Raw genomic sequence first — 27,148 nt, 5'->3', positions numbered from 1 at the left:
ATAATAATATTATTATTATGATTATTATGATTATTATTAGTAATTGTGTGTGTATTATGTGTGTGTGTGTATTCTAAAATCTTCATTATTATAATTGTATTAATATTATCATACTGTACATAATTAGAAGGAAAATTAATCCCATCATCAACAACAACAACAACAAAATAACTCACTTTGGTTGGCCGGGAAGCGGCAGTCTCCCGCCGTGGCTGCGGCAGTACACCACCACACCACCAGCGCCGCCGCCCACAGCCACGCCCACGTCGGGGTTCCTAGGAGTCGCGTCCTTAGGCGTGGGGGTAAGCGTCTTCCTCCCGTCTCGTTGAACCAGTTCCAGGAGCGGCGGTGACGGCGGCTGGGCAGCGCGGATAATCCTGTAACATGAGTGTGAATGCTCGCCGGCGGGGCAGACAGGTCGCGAGGCGGTGCCCATCGGCTGCCGGTGCCGGAGATTTCACCATCAGCGTTCCTCGGTTTTTCTTTGCAGAGATCAACATTTTCCTTTAGCTTTCTCCCTTTGAATACTTCATGTGTGTGCTGGCGCCCTTCAATGGAGAGAAAAGGCGACTCGGCAGTCACAAGAGAATCGTTTCCTTGTTCTTGACATGAAATAAATGATATCACCTCTTCATCAGTGTTGTCCTTTATTCTTCCTGCTCCAGGAACACCCAAGACCCGTGCCTGTGTATACAAGGCAATTCTAAGCTTCGCTTCTCTCGAGCAGCAGCCGCGACTGGCTGCATGGCCGGGGCCGGGACCGGGTGGCGGCACTCCGGCGGGCAGCGTGGCGGCGGCCCTCGGCTGCTCACTGCCGCCAGGCGTCCACCACATGGCTCCCAGTGTTTTTACACAATTGCTTTTTGTTGAATATTTCAGTGTTCTCTCTTACTTCAAGCGTCATTAGGGTGCAAGACACATGATGGCTAGTCACTGAAAGCATAAAGTCTTTACGTAAATGCTCAACGGAACATTCTTTAATCACTAATTCATTCCTGGATGTGAACTTTTAATTAAAGTTAGTGAGCGTCAAGAAGGTCTTTCAGATATATTTCCGTCAGTGAACAAAGATGGATTAAAATTGTCCTTTCTTCCAGAAGGCAAATTGCTTATATTCTGAATTCCCGAGTCGCCGAGACAATAGTACGAGTTGTTTTTCTTTTCATGAATACCTTGTAAGCCCTAACGCCTTCCTTGGGCTTCCAAGGATGCAGGACTGTGGTTGATATGAAGTTTACAAATATTATTCAGAAGCGAATTTTGTTCAACACTCTTGGAATGGTTCCAAAACATGGATATCAAAAAAATAAAAAAATGGCACTGTAAAACATTATGAAGAAAGCAAAAATATCATATAATTGAATGTCTCTCAGATCTTATGTTGAAGGAATAGCTTTCTGGCTATCAAACGGCCATGGTGAGATTTTAGTGGCTACTCACACCCCACCGTGTCCGCTCAATTACCAGAAATCTACTCATTTTTTATAATACCCGAGATTCGTACAAAACTAAAATAATTGTGGTCTTAATTTTGGTCACAAGGAAGCATGAAGCGATAGGCCGAAGGAGAAGGAGGAAGAGGAGGAGGAGGAGGAGGAGTGTTATTAACATTTCTTTGAGAGATAAAGGTTCTTGATTGACCTGACCTATGTTCGCTTACTGGATGTTGACGCTTGTCCTAACTATCTGCCTTTTCCTGTGGACTCACTCAAGGAACCCAGAGAGACACAAGACAACGGATCTCTTGGGCCTGGCCTGACTGACGATACCATGAATTCGACGAATTTTAAGTTCACCACTGGTTTGAACATGGCAGAGCTGTCTGTGCTTTGAAACTTTTAGAGGATGAAAAGACTTACACGACAGCATAGTGTACTAGTGGCCGCCGCTCAGGCCTCAGGCCTCGTCCATCTCGCCAAGCTGAAGGAAGGCGAGGAAAAAGGAGCCTGAGCAGCTGAAGCCACTCTTCTGCCTATGAAGCAACGCGGTGCTTGGGCAGGGTTCTTAGTTTTGAGAATCGCTTGTTATTTTTCCTTGTACTGAGCTTTGTCTAGTAATTACAAAGCCGCCACTCGCAGGACACAGGCAGCACTTGAGATGACCGATGCACGGGAGTCTGTTGTCCTACACGGATGAATCTGGGGAAAAAGAAAAGCATAATATATTTGAGTCCCTAAACAACATCCCATATACGGTATAACAAAGAGAGAAATCAATAGTGCTTTGAGGTACATATGATTTGTGGAGAGTAGCACAAAACATCTTTATAACTCGCGTAATAAAATGAAAATATAATGAAATGAATAGTAAATGCAACTGCCTTAACATCACAACTTCTAATATACCACCATCACATCTCCCACATCGCTATACTCAAGTCCCGGCAACGTAACAATCCTCGCTTTGTCTCCACGGAGCATTCATGCTTTCCCTGCCTGCCAGAGACACGCCAGTCCTCGTCGTCAGGCCGACTTGGTCGCCTAGATTTCGATCGCCGATAGAGTCGGTCTCCCACCATTGCTCCGCTCTCCCTAACTGGCCTCCCTCTTCACTCTCCCCATGCCTCCTCGAGCGTCTCTCTTCCCTCCCTTGCTTGCTATTTACACCTTGCACAGCCCCGCCACCCACCCGCCTCACCTCCGTCCACGCCGAGTGTCAGGTCAGCAAAAAAGGAAGATAAACGCAAGAAACAACATGTCGCCACTGCAGCCAAGGACACGCACTCTGACCCCTACGTGTGTGTGTGTGTGTGTGTGTGTGTGTGTGTTTGAGTGTATGGGGGATACGTGAGGTTAATGTAACACACACACACACACACACACACACGCACACACACACGCACACACACACACGCAAAAAATACCCTCCCTTATCAACCCTCGGTACAACATAATAATAATTCGCAACCAACCCGCTGACGGCAACCTTACCTGCCTTCCCGCGGCCAGAGGCGAAATTTATGGGACTACAGGAAAAGAGGATATATATATATATATATATATATATATATATATATATATATATATATATATATATATATATATATATATATATATATATATATATATATATATTGTGGTACTCTCATTCTTTGTTAACTTATTTGGTATCGTCTATGATATATCCTTGTATTTTTTGTTAAGCTTTCCGCTACGATGCTACGTAAACTACAAAAGGGTTCCCACGCGTCCCTTAGAGCGTGCTGTGGCTTGTTCTCCGTTCCGAAGTTTCAGTCTGCCGCTTCGCTTTTTCTTTCTTTCTCTATAAACTTGGACAACAGATCAAGACCGCGGTGGTTCTATATCTAAGTTCTTTTTGGCAATCCCTTATCTTTCCTTTGCAGGAGCAGTGTGTTGTGGGCACTTTTCTTGGCCCTTGTTCTGCCTTCCATTGCGGAAAAAAGATCAGACACCCACCCCCTGTTCTCCTTTCACCCCCCTGTCCCTGTCAAGATTTATTACACTACTACATGGCGCGGTGGCTCAGTTGTCAGCGGGACTAACCACGAGGCCGGTGACACGGATTCTGATCCCAGTCATGAAGGGGAGGGCGGGGTTCTACTCACTGACCGGCCTCAAGGCCCACCACCTCTCCATGGGTACCTGATTAACCTTAACGAGGAGATTAAAAGGTGGCGGAAAAAGGAGCCAATCACTCTGCTCCATAAATCGTCGGCCCTGTACATAGTTGACTTTTCTCGCCTATCTTTATTGCTCCTACGATGGAGTATGAGGACCGTCTATGATTATCTACAACCGTTACTAATCTATCTTCAGGATATGGTAGTGCTGTGTGTGTCAATTGCGAGACTTCACTGACATTGTTTTGTGTTCCCTCTTTTATGATCTACAACAATTCATGCACTACTACTCTTTTCTCTGATCCCTGCTCCTGTCTGTATTAAACACAGCCAGAGGCTGGTGTTGCTTCTTCCTGCGACCCGGTCATAATGTGCGAGGCGCCAGGTCACGGAGGGACTTCAATTAACGTTACTTTCTGTGTCCATCGTGATTTAAGACGCGATCTACTAGCCCTGACGGCACTACAGCTTTCGGTTTTATCTCTGAAGTTAAACTTTTTTGCGTTATGTTTATTTATTTATTTCATTTATTAATATTAACTTATATATTCATTTGGCTGAAATTTTGACTGTGGACGATTCTAGGCATAGTCCTCGCACTTCACCTTCTCTGACGTCATCATGCCTAGTATCAAAAATGGTTTCGCCCCGCCCTCTCGACGTCCCTCAGCCTTAGCTTTCCTTCAGTCTTGCAGGGTCAACCTTGCGTCAGTCTTGTATCAGGAACACGCCCTAAACACCCACGACGTATTGGCAGCTATGCCATAAGGCGTCAGGGACAGGATTAATTTTCTCAAAGGCAAGCCTGCAAGGCAGGTTCTGTCAAATGCGGTAATATTTTTATATCTTTTTTGTGATGCAAGAGTCAGCATAAACGCAAAGGCAATTTTATGTTACTTACAATCCGCTTTTTCATAAAAAAGAACACTGAGGAAAAAGCCGATGCCATTCATCACACTCAGTGACAAAGGCGTTTCAGTGTTTCAGACGCAGTAAGGAATTTACGTCGCGCAGACATAACACTCATTCAGGAATTCAGTGAACAGAACTACGATTAAAATACTTATGTTAGGGGGGAAATTATCGTCGAATATATTAAATCGATATCAAATCAAAAATATTTAAAAGTTTCCAAAAAATAATTACATTTCATATTTGCAAACCGAGGGAGTTTCATATATTCATGTAATTAGCAAACATATGTACGAACGATATTATCGACCAAACAATTAATATCAGACGCCGTGTACTTGTTGTGTCCGGACGTCTGCGCGGGGACGAAGACAAGTCGTAAGACGGGAACATGGCAACGCCAATACCAAGCCGTGTTTGACGAAAGCGAAAGAAAAGACACGGTGTGATCTGCGGTGACGAAGGCAGCCCATTCCCACTGGTGACCAATCGTGCACGGTGGAAAGAAAAGACAGGGTTAGGTGATGGTGGGAGTGTTAAGAATTTTTGTTGTGTTGACAGGTAAGTTTCCCTTATAAAAGAAATGTCAGAAAAAAAATATCATGTGAATGATTCAGAGAGAGAGAGAGAGGTTGCACTGGCAGGGTCAAGTCTTAAAACGAAAAGAAATTTTAGTAAATAAAAATGGCGACTGATGCATTCTTCTAACGACAACGAGAGATAAACCTTTCATTGCAACACTGACAGGGATGTAAAACAATAAAGATTTAAAGAAATGTTATAAAGATAAAACTTGCGACTAACACATCCTTCTGACGCCACTAAACAGGGCGAAATGATGAAGTGTTATTGAGACTTTTCTTACACTGGCATAGAAGACACGTTTTAAAACGAGGAAAACAAATGTCAGAATGAGATGATGAAGGGAGTATTAGTGAGCCCCCTTTTTTGTTGCGCTGGCATGCGTCAGGCATAAACTGGAGACAAAGCAACATAAAAACAATATCCTGTGCCTGACACATCCTCCTGACACCGTTAAACGAGACAAACTTACGAACACAAGTCCCAAACACAGGCGTCACGCTGGATGCAATTTCGATACAAAGTTAAAGTCACATGCAGAAAGTTGTCGCTACGGGGACGAGAACGGGAGTGGGTGGGAGCAGGTGGAGGCCGAGGAGGAGGGGAAAAATGTCTTCGTCTCGACTGCTGCAACAAAGATAAACTTACTTGACGCTCGAGATATTTTCATCCATAGACCTCATGACATTTCGCTCTATCTCCACACAGCCTTCAGTAATGAGCTCCCAGCGCGGCTCCGCTACAGCCACTCAAGTCCTAGGCACAAGACTCGCTGGGACATTCATGTACAGACTTACTTGGCCCTTAATTAAAGGCATGACTCTGTCTGACGGGTCACTTTCCCTCCACACGCGGCGCGACCCATACACACGCCAAAGGCCAAACCACAGGCTACGCCGGGGAATTCTTGGTAGTTTTGAGTCTTAAGGTAACGGTATTCGCGTAGGAAGAGGAGTAATGTTAATTTTGCAAACGTCCTTGAGGGCCCTGTGTAGGTAAGGTCCGCTCCTTTAGACTTAGAGCCCCCCACCCCCACACAAACACGCTTAGGCGCTAAAGATGTACAGATAAAGGTGAGCTACACAGTATACTAACCACAACATCCGACTTGTACTCAGTATCTAGACCTCTAAATATAAAGGGCAAGGTGTGAAGAGGCCGCCCATACGTCTGCACTCCTGTATAAATTTTCTTTTTACATAAACTCAAGCACGGAGGCTCACAGTGATCGACGGTGACACGACTTCCACGGTAGATCATGCAACGCCACTGAGCCGCCACAACCGCTGTTCACCATCGTTAATAATTGTACTTGGCGGCTTGTGTCTCGTGTCTCGGCGAGCGACCTGCGAGGACCCGCCTGACAACCTACACGGCCTCTAACAAGATCTTGATTATACTGAGCGACATCCCACAGGCTTCACGCGCTCGCCGCTTCCCGCTGTCTCGTCTCCCACGCCAGACACGATATCAACATCACTCCGACGTACACATACGAGAATCTGAAGAATCTCTAGCGGAGGAAGAAGAAGTGGAGGAGGAGGAGGACGAGGAGGAGGAGGAGGAGGAGGAGGAGGAAGAGGACGAAAATAGACGAGGACGAGGATGAGGACGACGACGACTAAAATATTAGGGGATGAACGACGACAGAAGGAGGAAGGAATGTCAGCGGCGTTGAGTGGCATGTATGGTGACGCTGGTCTTAACACCTCATACAAGGAAAAAAAAAAAAAATGCCATGAAGATTTTTATTTAAACTGAAGGGAGTGCGTGAAAATAATGGAAATTGTTACAAGCTAATTCCAGAAACTTGATGAATATCTTATTCTTTTTGCTATTAACAAATTTCAGAGACGAGCAGCGATACGCATATTTCAATCTTTTTAATTAATTTCCTTTTTTTTTTTAAGCGCGTCCTTCGTCTGCCCATTCTTCATGCAAACACATATATTATAAATTAGAATATATGAAAAACAGCGGCTGGCACTAAAGGTAACTCTTTGGGTCGCTAGTTGGGTGTAGGATGGTTCAGAAGACCACGAAGACAACGCACCCTCGTCCTGACACTTGAATAACAGCGATCTACGATGTACGCTTGGCTTTCTTTACCCTAGACGCATTGGCTTAAAGAACTAGACGTTGTATATTCATGTAACAGATGTAACGAATAGAATACAGCTACTTTTAACGTATATATATTTTACCATACGTTTAGTTAAATAAAAAAATACTCTCTCTCTCTCTCTCTCTCTCTCTCTCTCTCTCTCTCTCTCTCTCTCTCTCTCTCTCTCTCTCTCTCTCTCTCTCTCTCTCTCTCTCTCTCTCTCTCTCTCTCTTTTTGAGTGTGTGTTGCCATGCACTCCGGCGCCTGAGTCTTCCACCATTCCGCCATCAATTTTTAGGGTACACAGTATCAAACTTAGCCGGATCATACTTATGCATAGATGAAGACTCTCGCCCCTTGCATATTTGAGGCCCCGTCTTGTCTGCTGCGACAGTTCACACTTTTCTCGTTGGCACCACCTGCCTGGCCGCCACCAGACCCACAAGTGCGAACAAAAGTAAATAAATATATGTAAACTTCAAGAGATTTTTTTTCTTTCTACGGTTTGAAGTGGGCGGGAGCGGGGAAATATCTTGTTTCTCAAAGATATTTACGTACTTTTTTTTTTTTTTTTTTTTTTACGTTGTTGCCTATTGCGCCGGTAGGCATCTTCCCGGTGGGGCCTGATGGTCGGCCCAAGGCTTCTTCCAGGTGGGGCCTGATGGTCGGCCCAGCCCGTTCTGGCGCAGGCGAGTGTTTATAGTGGCGCCATCTTGCATTGGCTCATGCTGCCCCCCCGGAACTCGTTCTTGATTCGCTTGGACGGCTTCCTCTCGAGTCCGGGTTGATGGGTGGTCTTCAGGACAGCATGTGGGTAGTTTTAAGCAACTCGGCGGTGACTGAAAAATCCGAGTGGTAGCGTGAGGATTCGAACCCGCGTCGTCCATCACGCGGCGAATGTGGGTCCAGTACGCTATCACTTCGGCCACCGCCTCCGCTCCGCTAGAGTCATCTAGACAGCACGTGGGCTGTATTCGGCCACTCGGCGATGAGTAAAAATTATCAGCTTGTAGTGGCGGGCGGGACTGAACCCGGGTACACGAAGACCACCTATCAACCCGGACTCTAGATTCTAGGATTAAAGATGAGCTCCGGGAGGGCAGCATGAGCCAATGCAAGATGGCGCCACTATAAACACTCGACCATCAGCGACGTAAAAAAAAAAAAAAAAAAAATCAAACCAAAGGTAACCAGACCAGACCAAGCATAACTTAAATTTGTATCTGAAAGATATTTACGTCACAGATTGAGAAGGTTCACCGAACACAAGTGCTCTCATTGTAAGTTTGTAATTTTATACCCAACGGTTCTTTTCCTTGGTTACATCCCACGCCTGCATGCGATACTCCACACTGCCGCTGAGCATCCGACCTCTGCCGAACAGTCATTCCTGGGAGGCAGGAAAACAGTGCTTCCCGGGCGGCCTTGCTCTTCCTCGCCCAGCGAAAGTAGACTTCCCTGTGTGGCAACGCCTATAGTCATTCTTGCACTAATAGAATTCGCTCGTCCCCGGCCCTTACTCGGAAGACAATAAACACGTACTATGAAGATCCTTTCCATAATCCCAAGTGACCCATACAATGACATCGTTCTAATCTTTTTTTTTTTATACGAGTAAAACCTACTCGGGGTCTGGATCAAATGAAAGCACAATCCAACTTACCGCGTGAGTTACATGCCAGCTTAGCGTACAATTGTGCCTTTCACCTATTCATGACAAAACTTAACTCATTGCTCAAGCCTCAGCCATTTTTTTACGTTTGGCCTGTCGCGCCGGTAGCCTTTCATGATGGGGCCTGTTGGTTGGCCCAAGCGCAGAGAAGCGTTTCATAGTGGCGACATTCTTGCTAGGTTCATGCTGGCCCCGGAACTCCACTTGTTCCTGTTGAGAGCTCCGCTAGAGTCATCTAGACAGCACGTGGGCTGTATTCGGCCACTCGGCGATGAGTAAAAATTATCAGCTTGTAGTGGCGGGCGGGACTGAACCCGGGTCCTCTAGGACACCGCACCCGCACGCTGACCACTCATCCATTGTTTGGCGTGGAGTAATCATCCGGCGACTAAATGCTCTATATTACGTATATGAAGCTGCGTCCACACGCGGTGCTCCAGTGCTCCACGGCGGAATAAACGGTGCCACTTGATTAAGCATGTGCAAAATTGTGTGGTTCCCTAAGAAGACACCGGTAAAGCGTTAGCGTTCCTCTCTGTGTTGGAGAAGAGGACAGTTCTTTAGAAGACGTGAAAGTTAACGAAAAAATAATAATTTTTATTTTATCTTTTCTTTTTTTCTTTTCCAGTTTCATGAAACATTGTAACAGCGTGCACCCTGACGGTGACTGTGTAATTCACTTTGGTCTGACCACGCGATAGACCCGTGATCGCCAGTCAGTACTCTCCCCGAACGTGCCTCTTCACAAGTCACGGATCTCTAAGTTCGGCTGGAACCTCACACCCAGATGTATGTGTGTGTGTGTGTGTGTGTGTGTGTGTGTGTGTGTGTGTGTGTGTGTGTGTGTGTGTGTGTGTGTGTGTGTGTGTGTGTGTGTAAAAAAATGCACTTTCAGATTTTTTGTTCAGTTTAGCCCAAGCGTTGAGGCGGGGGCGCAGCAGTGGGGTGGCGAGACACAACATTTCCCCAGGGTATGACTGGCAATACAGCAATGTTTGGTGCGACCCTACTGCCTTCCCTCTCCCTCTCTCTCGGTGTGATTCTTGAGTGGCAGGGAAACGGAGAAACAATACCCCGGCTCAGTTATTATGATTAACTTGTCATCTCCAGACATTGTAATACAAACTACAGGCAGGATACAGCCAGAGTCAGCCTTACAAGCCGCCGACTCGCCAGTGCCACACTCTTAGGACAGCCTCAGGACGGTGTCGAGGGAACAATGGACCCTTGAGTCTCGGCGGTGACGGCCTGTCCCTGACGCAGCTTAACGGCAACGCTGTAGTTCACTTCTTGGTCCCATTTATGAACTACACTCATTGTGTGTGTGTGTGTGTGTGTGTGTGTGTGTGTGTGTGTGTGTGTGTGTTATATTCGGCCTTTTGCACCAGTAGGCTATCTAGATGGAACCCTGCTGGTCGAGCCCAGCCCGTTCGTGGCGCAGACAAATGTTTATAGAGGCACCATCTTGTTTGGCTCATGCTGTCCCCCGGTGTGGCGTTAAGTCTCATCCGCCTGATTGGTTGGTCCGGGTTTTGTTTACATACTCAGGATGGATGAATTTCGACATGGTACCGCGTCTTTTGTCGACTGCTTGTCGGGATCTGTCCCACCCAAGTTTATTTATATATTTATAAAAGTAAATGATGACGTATGTATGTATATAACTAGGATATCAACAGTCACTCTTTTTCTTGTGACCTGTTCCGCTTTGCATCGCTTTTTAGGTCCTCCTTGGTACTTCTTTACACTTAGATGCTTTACTTAGTCACTCTGAGAGTAAAGATTGGGTTCCTCGATGCGCAGATCAGGATGGGACAAACCAAATTAGGGGGACGAGACTTAACGCCACACCGGAATTCATCTCTGTCCCACTGAAGAGAGTTTCGCTAGAGTCCGGGTTCATTGATGGTCTTCAGAACAGCATGTAGATAGTTTTGAGCCACTCGGCGATGATTGAAAATGGTCAGAATGTAGTAGCTGGCGGGACTTTAACCCGGGTCCCTGCTCCCGCACGCTGACCACTCAGCCACCGCCTGTGTGTGTGTGTGTGTGTGTGTGTGTGTGTGTGTGTGTGTGTGTGTGTGTGTGTGTGTGTAGATACATTTACATACATGTGAAGGCATACAGAGCATGGTCACAGAAAGAAACAAGAAAATTCATTAATATTCTATTTCTACATAAAAAACGGTTGTCATACATTTTCGGGATATTATTGAGCGTGTGTTGTCTCTTGGCCTTTCTGTCAAAAATTTGTTTATGTTTACGGTGATATCTATGTCAACAGAGTTAACTTTTCCAGGATTCTTGGGAGCGCAGTTATCTACCAGTTAGCCCTCGAATAGTCAACACAATGAACCGTGGGCCGTCTGCTCTGACTTGGACTGGAGCCTAAAGTCGATGCTTCTTGCTTAGTAACATTGATCAGTTTTATACACTGAAGTTACGGTGGTGAAGAAGAGGGAAATATTTAGTATTGAAGAACACATTAATGACGAGTTCTACAAAACAAAACCTCAGAAGATCTTCATTCCACAACAAAACAAGGTAGGATGGTTCAGGACATGAAACATATTTTACTAGTTTTTGGAACACAGCTAAATGATAAGCTTATTTTAAGCGATAAGAGTTCAACGGAAAAAGTTCACACCCACGCCCCATCTAACTACTCTCGATATGTATATGAATACTTACTCCTACAGAGAACTCGGAAAATACCAGTAATTCTGTCTTAACTTTTCAATTCCAGAAAAATGCGTAATCGTAACTATCCATTGTTAAGGAAAGTCTTTCACTTACTTCATTTCTATGAACAGGATGGGTTGATATCCAAGAAAGAGCAACTTCTAAATAACTTGAAATAAATATTTTGTGTTATTCCATTAAGAGCATGACTTTTTCTTAAACAACTATTCCCTCTCCCCCATTACTTTCAAATTATATACTTTCCAACATGAGTAGTGAGAATTTGCGGTCTGTGCTGCACTAAGTAGATAACCAGAGTATTTTACATAACTGTAATCGATCTGTTTCACCAATATAGGATTACTTTTTTTTACATAAAAGCCTATTATTACTTGGCCAGAAGCTCCTTCAGCAGGAGGACTCAGCCACATTTGAAGAGAAAATACCTCTCGTTTATTGCGGCAGCCCACGCACAACACTCATGGCAGGATTCGGTCAATGGCAATTCATTCTATAGTTTTCATCCTGTAAGTAACTCTTCTTGGTTCCTCACAACCAGCCTCAGTGCCGCTGCAGTTGATAACGCCTACCATTTCGTCTGTAATTCAGAACGTGTTCACTACGTGGCTCAGTCCAGCCTTCTGCAGCCTAGCGGTGTAAGCTGTATACATTTGCCGTTCAAATACCATTAAACGACCCTCCGATGTAGTTACCATTTGCAAGGAAATAATAAGACCTGTCACATACAGTCTTCAACAAGAACGTCGCCTTATCAAAAGCGCACTTGTAAAAGAATGATTCCTTGATACTACACATTTCTTTCTCATCAAAAAATATTCCGAGTCTATAAAAAACACAAAATGGGAAAACCGTGCCCCGTCCTTCGTGAAGCGCGCGATAAGATTACGCGGCCTTTTGTCTCATCCTGACTCGCGGCTAACCTCGTCCAGTGCCTCTTCCGTCCCTTTACGGGAGACACATTTTGTATGAAGGTTATTCAGCACCTTTGGCAACATCAGGTGGTGTGGCGTCAAGGACCATTTTTCATATCATTAACTCTTCCTGACCCACTGCTCTCCTTGGCCACAGCTGCGTCTCCTCCTCCACACACCGGCAGATGCTCAACTCAGCGTTCACACCTCATATAAGTGTTTACGATTTCCGTCAAAGGGAGAACTGCTGAGTGGCATGAGCACCAAGCACCGGTGCCCACAAGACAGCACACAGAACAAGACACAGCTGCAATGGGCCACGTCGCTTCACTGACCCGCCGCCTATATCCCCGATGGCGTTCACGGACTAAGCTGGTAACAGGCCTCAACTCAGTTTAAAGAAGTGGTTGCTGGTTCGGCATGAAGTCATTCCAGCGATGTCCCATGCTCCTGAGAAAGCAATTAGTACCATAGGCATCGATATGCTTCCACAAGTCACTATTTACTGTCTATGTTGCACAGCCATACACTAAGACAAACAGGGTGGTGGATGAGTGGAATAGGCTTAGCAGTCATGTGGTGAGTGCCAATACAATTGTCACATTCAAATACAGATTAAATAAATTCATGGACAGCGATATTAGGTGGGGTTAGATACACGGGAGCTACACGGGAGCTTAGGTTCAGAGGAGCTGCCTCGTACAGGCCTACCGGCCTCTTGCAGACTCCTATGTTCTTATGTTCTTATGTTCTTAAGACAGAGAGCACAAGCGACTTAAAGATTCACCTGCATATATAGATATCGACAACGCCATGTTGAGCGAGTTCATAACACCGTAAGCCACGTCCCCGTCGAGTGACTTCCTGTCAAGACCCATTATTATTATGCACTACGCTACCAATGTGTGTGAAACCTTTGGTGAGGTCCGTGTCCTCACATGCATGAACAGAATGGCTTATGTTATCCAGCAAGCCTTCATTCAAGCCCAGGAGACCTTCTGTCCCAGGGGCTTCACCTCCACATGCAGCACTTCAAGAGCTATCACAAGGATTTCCAATGATTCAGCAAGAAATACAGTAGAATTAACAAAAAGCAGATAAATGACCTTAATTTCACCAACTGATACTGTGCCAAGACTTTGATCAACTACTTTGCCTAATACCCAGTCCATGCTAGTGTTGAAAAATGATGGAGCAAGGACGCACCCCTATATCACTCTTGAATTAACAGGGAAGAAGCCGGAAACGCCTCCCCCACACTTCACAGCACTCTCAGTCCCAGAGTAAAGGCCAGTCATCAGGTCAGTAATCCTTTTAGGAATCCCTCGGATCGGCAGAATGTTCCAAAGTGCCTCACGATGCATCGAGTCAGATGCCGTCCTGAGATCATCGGCTGGGAGTAGCCTCTGTCGAAACTCAAGTCGGCGTTCCTAAAGGATGCTATGTGCTAGGATTTGGCCAAGGAAAGACCGCCCGTCTTGGTCGGAATAAGGACCAAAGAGTTATATTCGTAGCCGCAACACACGACTGCGACATCGCTCAACCTCCAAGACTTCCGTCTCCCAGCCTTACAGGCACGACACAGCCAACATTTGGGAGGAGTATAATTAAGGGTGCGCCAACCTGTCCTCAGGGTTTGGTGCATACAATGGGAGGAAGATTTATTCAGGGAGAGGGAAAGAAGGATTCAGCTCGGGGTGGTTGAGTGCGCTGCAGTACTTATCCAGATAGGCCTGCCCCTACCATGCGTCTGTTGCCTTATTTTTCGCTGAATTGTAATTTTGTTAGTATCTTGCTTTACTTTGATTTCTGTCGTTCTCACAGCTGCAAAAGTTTCATAAGGAGGAGATTCCCACGGAAACGCAAATCGATATTCATTTTGACACTACTCTCTCTCTCTCTCTCTCTCTCTCTCTCTCTCTCTCTCTCTCTCTCTCTCTCTCTCTCTCTCTCTCTCTCTCTCTCTCTCTCTCTCTCTCTCTCTCTCTCTCTCTCTCTCTCTCTCTCTCTCTCTCTCTCTCTCTCTCTCTCTCTCTCTCTCGACTCCTAGAGGGATGATGGTGGTGGTGGGCGTTGAGTGAATGACTCCCTGCCTGCTGTCTGCTCTCTCCACTCTCTGATACTTTAGCGGCAAGAATGTAATATCCTGAAGGAGTGGTATGCCGGGTCGGGCCGCCTGGACGAGGGTTTTAAAGCAATATCCAGTTTCCAGGTAAGTGTTTCTCTATCTGACTACTTTTTTTTATAGGTGTTCATGACAGAACACACACACACACACACACACACACACACACACACACACACACACACACGCGCGCAAACAAACATACAAATACAAATCTCTCTCTCTCTCTCTCTCTCTCTCTCTCTCTCTCTCTCTCTCTCTCTCTCTCTCTCTCTCTCTCTCTCTCTCTCTCTCTCTCTCTCTCTCTCTCTCTCTCTCTCTCTCTCTCTCTCTCTCTCTCCCCTTTGTCTTACTCGTTCCCTTCCTCTCGTTTACCTTTTTCATCCCTTAGTTTCCAATCCCTTTCCTTCCCTTCACTTTCTTCCCTTTCGTCTCCTTCCATTTCTTTCCCTTATCTTCATTCCCTTTCTCATTTCTTTCATACAATTAATTTTCTCCCCATTCCCTTCCTTTCTTTCCCTTGCCTTCCTTTTCCTTGTCTTCCCTTCCTTTCTCTTTCCTTTCCCCTTCCTTTCCTCTCCACCTTTTTATCCCTTTCACGTACTTCACTTCTCTTCCTTTCGTTTCTGCCTCCATCCTCTCCTTCCCTTCCCTCCATTTCCTATCTTTTCTTTACCTTATTTCCTTTCTCTCCCTCACACCCATCCCTTCCTTTCCCTTCCGCTTCTCCCTTTGCCTCAATCTCCAACCTTTTCCTTCATCCCCCTTTTATTTCCTTCGCTGCGGTCCCCGTCTTTCCGACCAGTTTGCTTGCCGTCACTTTCTTTTCCTCTCCTTTGTCTCCATCCCCACTTTCCTTTTGTTTCCTTTCATTCTAGTCCTTTCTTTCCCTACGTTTCCATTTCATTTCTTCTTCACTGTCCTGCCCATCCCATACCGCTTCTATCTACTGCACCTCCTTCCCTGCACTCCTTTCTTTCCTTCTCCTTTTCGGCGTTTTCACCTCGCACTCCACCCCTCCCTTCCCTTCAATTCCTTTCTCTATGCCATGTCTCCACCTCCCATTCTTCCTTTCTTTCCTCGTCATTTCTTTCCTCTCCTTCCATGTATTTCCTTCCCTCTGCCTTCCTTTTCCTCTCCTTACTGCTCGTGTCCCATACTGCAATGACTGATGCTGGGGAGTGAGTGTCAGCTTCCGGAACACGAGGTACTGCTCTTTATGTTGAGTTAGGATTGATACACAAACTCTGAGCATGTTCTAGGCACTCCTTACTTTTATTTTGTTTCTACCTAATTTTTAGTTGCTTGATTAGTTGCTTTAATGAAATGCGTAATGTTATGTCTTGAACTCTGATTTTTGTTGCAAACGCTAAAACGTATCCGGCGACATATAACCAGCGCTGTTGCGGCGCCAAGAATTATTGATCAGTCAGTCAGTTAGTCAGTCAATCAATCAATCAATCAGTCAATCAATCTACATCTCATCATTTCCTTCTCATATATTTTCCCTTTCTACTTCTACCTTCGTCTCCATCTCCCACCCTTCCCTTTCTCTTCCTTTCCCTTTCCTTTTCTTCTCTTTCATTCGTCTCCCTCTCCCACCCTTCCCTTCCTCTTCCTTTCCCCTTCCTTTTCTTCTCTCTCATTCGTCTCCATCTTTCACCTTTCCCTTCCCCTTCCTTTCCCCTCCCTTTTCATCTCTCTCTCTCTCTCATCGTCTCCATCTCCCAATTGTACTGACCCTTTTTCGCATGTTTTAAGACAGATTGCAGCAAGACCTCAACCTATATTCATATAATTCTCCCCCACAACCTAGATTGCAAGTAGCGAAAGTCAACAATAGAGTAATGCAACAGTTAATGTCCGCATGACAGGTGGAGTGAGGTGTGGGTGCAGTAAGGTGACAGGTACTGGTGCGTGCTTAGTACCGATGGTAAAACGAGGATCAAGCCTCCACCTGTGCCCCTGAAACTACACCTCACCCATCGTGAGTATTAGGGGGGATTCTGGGGCTGCCCTGTGTAGGCCACTCGGCCTCTTCCAGCCTCCCTGTATTTCTATGTTCTTATGTTCTTATGTAATGAAGTCATTTTCCCCCACAGCTTAGGTTACCAGTAGTGTAAGTTAAGGGTAGTAATTTCCTCTTATTTCTCTCTTTACTGTAAAATTTCCATGGCCCTTTCTTCCTTAAAGGTACAGTCGACGATAGAGAGTAGTGTCACGTTTTCAGAATGTTTAGCCTGGTGGCGGTATATGGCAACTATACCACGGTGGCGCATTCACAGGCGATGTTAGTGACGCGTATCAGTGTGTACAGTGTGTGTGTGTGACCGTAAAATTATAATGTTGTATAATATTATATTATATTATAATATAATGTGGTTAGAAATATACCAGATTACATGAATTCAATTTAGAAATGCGATAACGAATGTCTTCTACATGATGATGATGATGATGACGAGGTAAAACATCACGAACAGTCTGAAACACTTTTCTTATTAAACTTTGAAAATACCGCGTGACTAAAGCTCCTTACCATCAAACAGCAAATAGGCTTGAGGGTCTGTTTAACTCGCAGCCTTAATTCCCGTCACTATAAAGCCTCAAAGACAATTCAGATCATCAAAAATCTAAAATCATTTCTCCGTGAAGATTACGTAACATCTAAGTATAAATACGTGTGTGTGTGTGTGTGTGTGTTGAGTGCGAGGGTAGAAAAGCCCGCGGTCGACGACGCCATCATGTGAACGTTTATAGCCTATTATTACGTATATATATATTTTTTTAATAAAGAACAAGATCTTGGCTGTCAGGGATTTATTTTTTAAAGTCAAAAGGCATAACAATCTCCCTTAATAAGTGCAGTATATTTTTAAATGTATCATAGTTTGATAAACAACTTAGATTTCCTCTTGACTAAATTTGAACGATACTAAAAGCTCGTGTCAAAATGTAGCGACAGAGCCTAAAGAAAAAATATTTATTAAGCGTTAGCGACGGCCACTTTTGATAAATATCTATCTTAAAATTATGTAGAGTGCACCTGTGACCACCGATCACCACAACAGTACGATTTCGATAGGATATAATAATTTTTATGTCGCGTGGAGGGGTTGCCAGATGTCGCTTTCTGAACGAAACTTACTGGACAGTGTGTCACTACTCTCAATAGCCGACTGTACATGGTGTTCTCTTTTAACTATTTCCTGCCGGCACGTTGCCGGAGGGAGAGGTGGGTGGGGAGGAGCCTTCATCCATTCTGTCCTGTCCTACCACACGTAGCTTACTAGTAGTAGCAGTAGTAAACAGACACCCTCGTCATAGACCGATAGGTCTTCTGGTGTCTGTTCTTCCTATGTATTCCTATGTATTCCCTTCCTCTTCCTTTCCCTCTTTCTTTTCTTCTCTCTCATTCGTCTCCCTCTCCCGCCCTTCCCTTCCTCTTCCTTTCCCCTTCCTTTTCTTCTCTCTCATTCGTCTCCCTCTCCCGCCCTTCCCTTCCTCTTCCTTTCCCCTTCCTTTTCTTCTCTCTCATTCGTCTCCCTCTCCCGCCCTTCCCTTCCTCTTCCTTTCCCCTTCCTTTTCTTCTTTCTCATCGTCTCCTTCTCTCACCCTTGCCTTCCTCTTCCCTTCCTCTTCCTTTTCTTCTCTCCCTTGTCTCCACCTCCCTCCTTGCTTCTACCCTGCACCCTCCCACGCTTATTAGCCCGTCCCCGCCCACCCCATTCCTTATCGCGCCCCCTGACCTCTCTCCCCCGCCCCTGGTCCTAGCGACCCACATATAATCGCAACCAGCACCACCCTCGTACCCGGAAGCCTCACCGCTAAACGGCTAACAGCGCTGTACAAATGGTTTTAATTCCAGCACTCTTGATATGAACTGGTCTTTCTTACCCTCTCTAACATATACTACTATTTCTACTTCCACCAATGATAAAAAGTAATATATATATATATATATATATATATATATATATATATATATATATATATATATATATATATATATATATATATATATATATATATATATATAAAAACATTAACAACAGCATAAATAATAAGAATAATAGTGATAGTGATGAAAGTAGTGACAAATAATAATAATAATAATAATAATAATAATAATAATAATAATAATAATAATAATAATAATGACAATAATATATAATAACAATAAAAATAACAATAATAAAACTAACAATAATAATAATAATAATAATAATAATAATAATAATAATAATAATAATAATAATAATAATAATAATAATAATAATAATAATAATAATAATAATAATAATAATAATAATAATAATAATAATAATAATAATAATAATAAGAAGAAGAAGAAGAAGAAGAAGAAGAAGAAAAACAATAATAATAATAATAATAATAATAATAATAATAATAATAATAATAATAATAATAATAATAATAATAATAATAATAATAATAATAAGAAGAAGAAGAAGAAGAAGAAGAAGAAGAAGAAGAAGAAGAAGAAGAAGAAGAAGAAGAAGAAGAAGAAGAAGAAGAAGAAGAAGAAGAAAAAGAAAAAAGGAAGAGGAAGAACGTAATATGAACATAAGAACATAAGAAGTCTGCAAGAGGCCGGTAGGCCTATACAGGGCAGCTCCTGTAAGCCTAGTCCAACTTAACCTCACTATCCATGAACTTATCCAACCTCGTCTTGAAAATATCTATTGTATTGACACTCACAACATGACTGCCAAGCCTGTTACACTCATCCACGACTTTATTGGTAAACCAATTCTTGCCCATGTCTTTGTTGAATCCGAATTTATTTAATTTCAATCCATTGCTGTGTCATACCCCGCTCTTTTACATCCCAACCCCTATTAACATCCCCCTTATTAAACCGCTTCATCCACTTATAAACTTCAAATTAAGTTTCCTCGCAGAGAATGCAGATTTAAATGCTGAAGTTTATCGTCATATGCCAAGTTTCTCAACCCGTGAATCTTTTTTCGTCCTCCTCTGTAGAGATCCTAACATCTTGATATCCATTCTGTAAGGTGATCAAAACTGAACCGCATAATCGAGATGAGGCCTAACTTGTGCTAAGTAAAGCTTCTATTGCTTACGCTCCTTGCAATGAAACCCTGTTTGCACAAACCCGAGCCTAAATGCAATGAGCCCTTGGGAGGAGGTCGGAGCTCATAAAGACTCCTGAATCACTCTCATACCTAGACCTACTTAGAGGAGTAAGAATTACTTAAAATATTAACTTTATTATGATTATCGTAACCGTTATTATAATTGTATCATCGTTATTAACTTACCGCCTTTGATCTTCCTTCTAGAATTTAACGGCCCAAACAGTTCAGCTCCCACACTTATCCTTGATGGGATAGTCATTTTATTTCACAAGAGCGACAGCGGAACAGTTAAACGGTAGCAGATCATATGAGACGTAAAACAGTTCCTTTACCCTCTGGGGTCGCAGGACTCGCAAGGGCTCGGGTCCGATCCATGCCCGCCTTCAACCTTGCAGACCAACATTTCGCTGCCCCTACACATTAGACCTTCCCCAACACCTTCGGAGAATTTTGATTGCTTCGCCGCTATAAGGCAATTTTAAAAAGATATGGAAAAACTGAAAATGAGGCTTCTAAAAAGATTAATAAGGACTACAATTATAGTTGTAGGCCAAGAAATTTGTTAGCTCGCATGTATCTTAGTGACCACACACACACACACACACACACACACACACACCATCTGTCAAAGCCTTCCCCTCCAAGACCTTGCCTCCCTCCCCGCCTACCTACCCTCCCCGTCTAATCCTCCCGTCGTGGATGAGTTTCAAGTTGCCGAAAAGCTCAGATCTCTCAAACTCAAAAGGTCTACCACACCTCTAGATTTACCCATAAAGCTTTATCAGGAGTTTTCCTATGAACTTGCTACCCCCCTTGCCTCCATCATAAATGCCTCCCTCACTCAGAGTAAATGCCCCACAGATTGGAAAACCTCATTCGTCACTCCCATCCCCAAAGTCACCAACCCCACCTCACTTAATGAACTAAGACCCATTGCCATCACTCCAATCCCGAGCCTGCTTTGTGAAGACTTTGTATTTAGCTGGGCATATGATACTATTCATTACAAAATTGATCAGAGGCAGTTCGGCAACGTTAGAGCCTCCTCCACAACACATTGCCTCATTAGTTTCCTTGATTTCATTCTAAAAACCTGGAAACCAGAAAAACTCCTCGCTTTATTACTTTCGGAACTTCTTTTCATTGGTCAATTCAACATCGGCCTGCCCTCCCACCTGCCATCCTGGCTGGCGGACTTCCTGACGCACCGGCACCAAGCTGTGCGTCATCAGGGCAGCACATCCACCCTCCAGCCCCTCTCTGCTGGGGTGCCACAAGGGACGCGCATGGGGCCTCTTGTTTCCTTATTCTGATCAACAATGCACTGTTAGACGCCCCTCATCGCTAGAAGTACGTGGATGATTCTGCATTGGGCATCTCCATCAACAACACAGCCCCTGACTACCGCCCCTATAACACATTCTGGACCGACTGCAGAGCTGGACGTCACCATCAACACCAACAAGACGGTGGTGATGCATTTTCACACCTCCACCACTGCCATCCCATCCCCAGCCCTGGAGGTTGGCCCTCACCAGCTGCAGGTGGTTGAATCTACCAAACTACTTGGAGTCACCCTGGACAGCAAGCTGAGGTGGGGCAAGCACGTCACCACCATTATCAGGGAGGCTTCCTACAAACTTTTCATGCTGAGGCGCGTGAAGGCACTGGGAGCCCCCCAAAGGACGCTCAAGGACCTGTACACCACCTTCATCCTCCCCAGACTCCTCTACGCCTCTCCTGCTTGGGCTTCCTCCATCAACAAGACCCAGCAACGCCAATTAGAGAGAGTGCGAAGGCGTGCTTGCAGAAAGATTCTGGGCAGTCCTTACACTAACTGCGAGAACGCACTCACCCAGTTGAATATGCCCACTCTACAGGACTGATACCAGACAAACCTGACCAAATTCGGCATGTTCCTCCCTCACAACCCCCGTCATAGAGATCTACTCCCATCCGCCCTCCCTCCCCCCACTAGACCCACAAGACACCACAATATTCGTTTCCCGGTCAAAACTCGCACGGACAGATATCGGCTTAGTGCGATACCGACGCTTGTGAGGGTCATTAACACCTCCATGATCACATGACCCCTCCACCCAAACACACACACACACACACTCCCCACTTCCCCCATTACTCACCACATGAAATTCATTGTATGGTATTTTTGTGTATTTTCAGCCTTATGGCTGCCTATAAATGAATAAACCATTTATTATTATTATTATTATTATTATTACACACACACACACACACACACACACACACACACATACACACAAACATACATGCATACATGCATACGTAGATGGGTACATGCATACATACATACATATATACATACACACAAACACAAATACATTCATATATATATATATATATATATATATATATATATATATATATATATATATATATATATATATATATATATATATATATCACATTTCATGCATGCACACCCATACTTGTTGCGGTAGATATAACTAACGTGTGCGGCGGGAGGACTGATGGTGCTTACCTTCTTATTTACTGACCCAGTATACAAATGGCCTTGGGTGGCCTTAGGAGATAAAAAAAAAAAAAAAAAAAAAAACGCCGCAAGAGGAACAGTGTGCTTTATCAGCACGCCACGTTAAGCGGTGACTAAAAACGGATCCTGGGCCCAAGGAAATCCAGCCCACCACTTTCATGAGTGAGAGTCTGAGCCACAGGTAGTCGCGTTCCTCGCCTGTGCCCTGGCACGCCACTCCTTTCCTTGTGCCGCCTTTACAGTACAGCAAGTGTGCACAGTACACACATTCACGAGCCACCCGACGTCACTCTGCGGTGCCATCATACCATAATTCTACCACCTTTACACGCTCCGCCTCACACTACCCCGCTCCAGCCCTCCCCTCTCCGCCCCATTGCCACGCCACACAACATTATTGACCTCACAAGGAGACCGAGTACACACACACACACATACACACACACACACACACACACACTGTGTTTTACCAGTCTATGAAGTCAATGAAAATCACATATCTTTAACCATCCCACACCTGCAGTCTTGCCTCATCCAAGGTGCTTCTTCACCCCTCGCAAGGCGCATTTGGGTCTTCAATGCATGAGTCTGGACTATTTCCTGTCGCCTCCCACTCATCTTGGGGTCGTCGCCTACCTGGCCACGGAAGCCACTGAATGTAGCATGCTCATGCACCATACCAAGTGTGGTGATCAGGCTGGGGGACCCTGAGGCTCGCATCAACAGTGATTACGTCCCTGGGGTGTGACTCACCGCCGTCTTTGTCCCGGAGCGATGAGAGACACTGGTAATGTCTACTCTCCAACCAAGGAAACAGTGTATTCGCCCTGGGAATTACGCAGAAAGAATGGGAGGTTTCATTTGAAGAAAAGTTAACATAAGTGCTCCAGTTATCCTCGTCATATCATGCTTCACAAGTCTCAACCTTGACTTAGCCGTACGTTCCCGGTTTACTTATTATAGAAGCGACTTTTGTACATCATCTACAAAAGGATACCCAAGGATAAAGGAGACTACAAGAGGTCAGACAGCCTACACAAGGCAGTTCCTGAAGATGGATTACTCACAAAATTCACTTCCCACTCATGAATACATCTAACCTTCATTTTAAGCTTTCAATCCTGTTTGCCTCAACTACATAGCTGTTCAGTTTGTTCCACTCATCCACCACCTTGTATGTCAATCAGTTCTTGCTTATTCCCCTCCTGCTCTTTAATTTATCCATCTCATACCGTTGCTTCGTGTTCTTAAATCAGTTTCAATATAAGTAATGTAAGTAATAAGTATAAGTAAATCACTAAATTGCCCTAGGTAATCACCTCAACTTACTTAAAAAAAAATCCCCTCGCAGTCTACACCTTTCCAAAGAATGCAAATTAAGTTTTTTAGTCTTTCTCTGCACGGAAAGTTCCTAAGCCCTTGGATCATTTTGGTCCTTCTTCTCTCGAGGGAATCTATACCCTTCCTGTATTAGCGGCACCAAAACTGAACACCATAAACCAGGTGAGGCTTAACCAGTGACAGTTACAACGCAAGGATAACTTCAGCACTACGGTTGCCTCGCTTCTTAAAATAAAACCCAAAACTTTATTTCTTTGGTTTCTGGCCGTAATGCAGCAATTCTGGATAAAAAATCAGAGGTCACACGCACACCGAAATGCCTTTCGCAGTTGGAGTGGTTAAGAAGTGTGTTGTGTAAAGAGTAGGCGAATTACTTTGGGAGTTATTTCTTCCCGCACTATGGGCATTGTATTTGTCGATAATTAACGGCATCATCCATTTGTTGGCCCACTCATATAAGCCATTTAGTTCCTCCTGAAGTACCACAACGTCGGTGTCTGAACTGATCAGTCTTCCTATTTTTGTGTCATCAGCGAATTTGCTGATGACACTGCTTATAACACAATCAAAATTGTTGATAATAGTAACTCAGGTCTAGGACAATTGGCCGCGGCCACCTGGCAGCAGACTAACTGGCCGCGGTCTACTGGCCGCCAAATTTAGCAGGAAGACTAGTCGCCGCGGCCAACTCGTCGTCATATGGAACTTTTTGTTGTTTATAGATAAAATTGTGTTTGATAAAACAAGAGGGTTGAAATTTCTTTATGGAGTGCTTTATTGGAATAAAGAAATATAAGATACTTATGCAAAATTGCTGAAATTTCAAAATTACTTTATTAAGCAGTTGAGAAAAAAAAATAAGATGCAACTGCAAAAATCCGCGGAAAGTTATGGGCAAGTCCCCCAAGATATTCAACAAAATTTCGACCCTCAAAGTCACTGACAATTGCTTCAATTATTTCATCTACTTGTCTGTATTTCTTCAACTTGACAGATGGAACTTGACCTGCGATCAGCTGCTCGGAGTATAGGTCTCTTCTACGTTGGACTTTTTCAAACCTTCAATAAATTTCCAAACAGTAGGATGTTGCATTCCAAGTTCATTTTCCTGTCTTCCACGAGCAGCTTCTGCGTGATTTTTGTCCTGTCTTCGTCATTTAAGTAGAGTCCATAAACGTTCCACATTTCCTGTGGAAAAGTTGAGCACGTCTGCCATTACCCCTCCTGTTTCTTCTGCCAATATAGTTGTCCTCAAATCAATCAAGAAGCACTTGAAGTTAATCTAGTAGCTCATCAGCGAGATTTTCAAATGCTTCAGTCATATATTCCATGGGAACAAATGCCAGGGCCAGGGTTTGTTTTTCTTTCTTCCTACCTCCCCCAACACACAGTCGTTTCCATCACAACAATCATAGAGCTATCACAGACTTATCGCAGTCACCTCCCGATGTTGTAATAAAAAAAAAAAATGCGGGTTAACGGAGGGAGTTTTCCCAGTCCCTAGTAACTCGGGTCCTCACTGATTTACCCCCATTCACCCGAACTTTTTGCAGCCACGCCTTGATCCACTTCATGAGTTTACTCTCTATCGATGGACTTTTAGTTTAGCGAAGTTTTTGGTGAGGCACTTCGTCGAACATTGTACTAAAATCAAGATAAATATCATCATAAATTTCGTCACTATCTGCATCCCTCTTCGAGGTTTGTTACATACTTCTGGTCCACTGTTCCCCTCCAGGTCGCATATAAGCACGCGGCGCCGCGAACTGGACGCTACATTTTATGACAGTACAGGACACACAGCAAGAACAAAAATAACATCAAATGCTCGCGACACGCTTCTCCTGAAAAAAAGAAGAGAGGGAGGAAGCCGAAGACATTGTTCAAATCTAGTTTCAAAGCTGTATTGTTACTCCGCTTTTCAAATAGCTGATGTTATAATAAGGAAATAGAAAAGGTTATTCAGAGCTTAACAATCATAGATAAGTATGAAAGAATGACGATAGTGGCTTACTCTGATATTTAAAGAGCTGGACAGCATGCACAGGGATAAGCTTGCGTAAAGTAACATAACACTTGGAAAAAAATACATGGATATTGTCCAAAAACAACGCTTAAAGAGTCGGTCAACTTTGCCTTGGTGGACTCGGTCTGGCCGTAAGCCTTCAAGCCCGTTATTGTCCCATATCATGACGTGAGTCCTGCAGGAAAACACCGTCACCAACACCTTTAGAAAGCCATCCCCGAGGACCAGCTAAGTGCGTAGTAAATCCTATCTTTGGCGCTGCTTTACACTTTGCGGAGGACGTATTTCTCTCACGCGGTGTGTGCTGCTCGCCTCCCGAGCTGTTTTCTCTTTCCATGTAAAACCTCTGCGTTTGCATTCCGTCTGCTACCTACAGACAAACTGGCAGCCTAGGAAAATATTCACATACTCTCTCGCGGACGGACCTGTTGCTGCGTATTTCCGGGTTTTCATTGTTGTTCTCTGATAATGGAAGGAAAGAGTAGCTTTCTAACTTAAGTATTATAATTATTAACTTTTCAATATTATCCAAATGAATTAAGTTATGGATGGAAGTTTCCACACGCATGAATTATTTGAACGTTAGGTGCAAGTCTTTGTCTTTCGGAATAGTCGATGAGCAACAACAAACTATAAAGTGAGGCGATCTGGCCCACGACTCCTTTGATACAGTAGACACGCAGACAAATCAATAAACACACAAGTATAATAACGGGCAGACCATTAACCATTACACGAATAAAGAGACATTTACAGACAGATAGATGAAGAGAGTAAAAAATATCTGCTTAGTCTGATTTCTAGTCGTCTCTCTCTTCTTTTTTCAGGTCACAAGGCAAAAAAAAAATTTCATGAATCTTTAAGTCTGAAAGTTTGTGTTGGAATGAATAAATAAAAAAAAAGTGATAGAATAACCGCATACTAAAGATTTTTGAAGAGCCTTTGACAAAGTATTGCAATAAAAAAAAAAAAAACCTTAACATTATTGTGGGAATATGTAACACCAAGCGCACGTCACGCGAAATATAGTTTATGCCCACGGCTACGTTCACTTTAGTGCTGAAAAAAAAAAAATCGTTATCGTTTTTTTATCGAAAAACGTATCGTGTTGGTTTGCCAGACAACGAACTCAGGAGAAAGGACAGTGACCTTTCGTACTGGATCAATGGTGCGTAATAATTCCACTCAGAATCCTCGAACTTGGCACACACCAAACACTGGAGCGTTTGTTCCAAAGCATCTATAACCATTCTTCTCACTCCCTAGACGCGCTCACGCCTTCGCTGACGTGAAAGAAAATACAGTAAAATACAAACAACGAAACTTCTGCCTATTTGTTAACATAATAATTTGCTATTTTCAGGTGTTGTTTGATGATCAAATAAAAATATCATAGCGTGTGCAAGGTTGAAGACCTATTTTATTTAAACATCTGTTCGTTACATAAACATTGCAAAGGCGATAGTTAGAAAACTACTTCAATAAGCGTTCACTGGTCACATTAAAATTCCAAACGTGATAAGTTACATGACC

At 43.9% G+C, this 27,148-nt stretch overlaps 1 protein-coding gene across 1 annotated transcript in view; it reads right to left on the bottom strand.

The window, feature by feature from the left end:
- Positions 1-27,148, bottom strand: part of LOC126994688 (uncharacterized) — a 74,245-nt gene that overhangs the window by 39,842 nt on the left and 7,255 nt on the right. The window contains exon 2 of the mRNA XM_050853987.1: positions 177-2,138. Coding sequence (XP_050709944.1) covers positions 177-834 — 658 coding nt within the window. The 5' untranslated portion in view covers positions 835-2,138. The remainder of the gene's footprint in view (positions 1-176; positions 2,139-27,148) is intronic.

This window comes from Eriocheir sinensis, unplaced genomic scaffold, assembly GCF_024679095.1.
Source record: "Eriocheir sinensis breed Jianghai 21 unplaced genomic scaffold, ASM2467909v1 Scaffold85, whole genome shotgun sequence".
NCBI lineage: Eukaryota > Metazoa > Arthropoda > Malacostraca > Decapoda > Varunidae > Eriocheir > Eriocheir sinensis.
This window is presented reverse-complemented; position numbering and strand designations above follow the sequence as displayed.